Raw genomic sequence first — 2,946 nt, 5'->3', positions numbered from 1 at the left:
ACAAATCAAGTAGATCTAAAGCTCAAGTGGGCCCCACCAAAGAAAGTAGTGAGAATTGAATACCTACGGTTGAAAACTTCTTTGGAGCTACAATAGTTTTCTATCTACCTCGTTTTTAGGCTCAGGCTATAAAATGAGGTTACAAAATAGATAAACATTTTAGGCATAACACGTGTTATTCTCGATAGTTTCAATTGATGATGGGCATATCCATCCAATGTACCAGTGTATTACAAATCTAACATTGAAAAGCTTATCGCATGAAATCGAGGACAATTCCTGCCATACTTAATAATTATATTTTTTTAATCCCATCCCACCTAATCCTTCCGAATGAAAAACGCAAATACCAACTTCATCGAAGACTTTTGTGGCCCTTAACGGGATCTCCAAATGGATGAACGGTGTCAAGACAAAACATACATAATGGCGAGACCCACGTAAACTCACTGACGTCACTTGATTACAGAGTCTCTTCCCTCAACTGATACGGAAGTGACAGGATAACATATGTTTTGCATCCGTACCTAGGTTATTTCAGGTATGATCAAAAGAATGATCTAGATCCAAATCTCCATTAGACCCCGCCACAGGAAACAGTGGGAGTGACGCTCACCATTTAATATCAGCCTCCAAACTCGGACAGATTCACAGGCAACTCAACCAATAAAATCGGAAGAGCGCGCGACCTCTTTCAACCAAAGAGAGACGAGAGAGATGGAGCAAAAAACAAACCCAATCCACATTGCCATGTTCCCATGGTTAGCATTCGGCCACTTCAATCCCTTCATCCGGCTTTCCAACAACCTCTCCAAGGACACAACCATCAAGATCTCCTTCATCTCAACCCCAGCTAACATCACTCGCATCTCCTCCACCCTCTCATCCACCGTCCAAATCATCCCCATCAAATTCCCACACGTGAATGGCCTCCCACACGGCGTAGAAAGCACAGCTGAAATGACCCTACACCAGGCCGAGCTCCTCAAGAAGGCCGTCGACAACATGAAGCCCCAAATCGAGACTCTCCTGACCCACCTCCATCCCCACATCATCTTCCACGATTTCTGCCACCAATGGCTACCGTCCATCGCAACCCCACTCAACATCAAGACCTTCTTCTTCTCCGTCGTCAACCCCACGTTCCTTGCTTACACCGTTGTCCCTTCCAGGCTCGTTTCTTCCCAAAATACCCCCACCCTTGAAGACTTGAAGAACCCACCTCCAGGATTCCCGAAAACCTGCGCTGCAGCGCTCTCGGCCTATGAAGCCCGAGATTTACTCTACATTTTCAAGAATTTCGGTGGCCCGAGTGCCTACGAGCGCGCAGTGTCCACCATGAAGAACAGCTCCGCCATACTACTCAAGACTTGCATGGAAATGGAAGCTCCCTACATCGATTTCTTCAAGGCCCAGTACGGTAAACCGGTCTTACTGGCCGGTCCGGTGGTCCCGCAGCCGCCTACCGGAGCCCTCGATCAACGGTGGGCCGACTGGCTCGACCAGTTTCCGGAGAAATCAGTCATCTACTGCGCCTTTGGGAGTGAATCCTTCCTGGAAGACGATCAGATCCGAGAGCTGGTTCTTGGGTTAGAGATGGCGGGACTACCATTTCTGGTGGTACTGAATTTCCCATACGGGGAAGATAAGGTAGCCCGCTTGAAGGCAGCGTTGCCGGAAGGGTTCGAAGAAAGGGTGAAGGATAGGGCGGTGGTGCATACGGGGTGGGTGCCGCAACAGCATATAATGGCGCACGTTAGCGTGGGCTGCTTCGTGTCTCACGCGGGGATGAGTTCTGTCGCCGAGGCGCTCGTTAGTGACTGCCCGCTCGTGCTTCTGCCGCAGAAGGTTGACCAGTTCTTGAACTCGAAGCTGGTGAGTGGGGATATGAAGGCAGCCGTAGAGGTAAAAAGGGACGAAGAGACGGGGTATTTTGGGAAAGAGGATTTGTGTACGGCTGTGAAGGCTGTGACGGAGTGGGTTGAGGAGGAGCCTTGGAAGACGGTGAGAGAGAATCATAGAAAGTGGAGGGATTTTCTGCGTGATGCCGACGTGCACGAGAACTATTTCAAGGGTTTTGTGAGAGAGATGAAGGGGATGGTGTACGGTGACGATGGAATGCAGGCGTGACTGAAGGTGCGTGCGCACGACCTGACCGTGGAGCCCACCTCAATGTATGCTTTGTGCATCCGTGCCAAAGATAGGGGATTTTAAATCGCCTCGACCCCCCAAATCCATGGTGCCGAACAACCCCCTATTTCTAGAAAATTAGGCAAAAGAAAACAATGTTTCCTTATTTACTTTTTAATAAAATTTAAGATTTATTTTTAAGCTTTTTGTTTGGTAAAGATGAAAAGTTTCTTCAAAAAATTTTAAGTAATCACTAACATATGCCAAACTCACACATATGGTTCAGGTGAGATGTTTAAAGATAAACAATAGAACATGGAACACAAGGATTCTTAAAGTTAAATTAAGGCATGCATGCGGTGCGTGAAGTTCGGTCCTTGCCCTTACCCAGGTGGTAGACTCCGCGGAGTTTCAACACCAGGTCAAGGGTTCGAGTACCCACACTGGTGAAATCCCACCGCGTGTGTGGCGTGAGTGAAAAAAGAAAAAGAAAAAAAAAAAACGATATTTGAAGTTGTAAGGTGGCACATGTGGCATAAGATACATATTAGTACGGTGACATGTAGGCACTAAAGCTGGTACTTGTATATGTTGGCATGGCGGCATTTTTGGAGGATTGCAGGTGAACAGTTACATGGTGTGCCATATTGGCGGATGTGGGAACTCTGCACGGTGGCATATGCAAGGTAATTGAACATGAATATTGCCTTAATTGGGCTTTAACCCTGAGGAAACTTATTTTCTGATTATGATGGGAAAATATGTTTTTCTAAAGGAGAGGTAAGAAAATAAAATTATTTATTTTTAAATAAAAAT

The 2,946-nt window shown here is 46.6% G+C and overlaps 1 protein-coding gene across 1 annotated transcript; it reads left to right on the top strand.

Moving 5' to 3' along the window:
- The first annotated feature begins 717 nt into the window (after positions 1 to 717).
- LOC131226810 (anthocyanidin-3-O-glucoside rhamnosyltransferase-like) lies at positions 718 to 2,130 on the top strand. The gene has a single exon (XM_058222535.1). It carries the CDS (start codon positions 718 to 720, stop codon positions 2,128 to 2,130), a length of 1,413 nt encoding a protein of 470 aa, XP_058078518.1.
- The last annotated feature ends 816 nt before the right edge of the window (positions 2,131 to 2,946 follow it).

Source organism: Magnolia sinica, chromosome 15, assembly GCF_029962835.1.
Source record: "Magnolia sinica isolate HGM2019 chromosome 15, MsV1, whole genome shotgun sequence".
In the NCBI taxonomy this organism is placed as follows: Eukaryota; Viridiplantae; Streptophyta; class Magnoliopsida; order Magnoliales; family Magnoliaceae; genus Magnolia; species Magnolia sinica.
The sequence above is the reverse complement of the archived record's forward strand: the minus strand, read 5'-3'. Positions and strand labels throughout refer to the sequence as shown.

Bases quoted from the DNA above. Each gene is read 5' to 3' on its own strand.
- LOC131226810 (XM_058222535.1), top strand. From the start codon at position 718: ATGGAGCAAAAAACAAACCCAATCCACATTGCCATGTTCCCATGGTTA.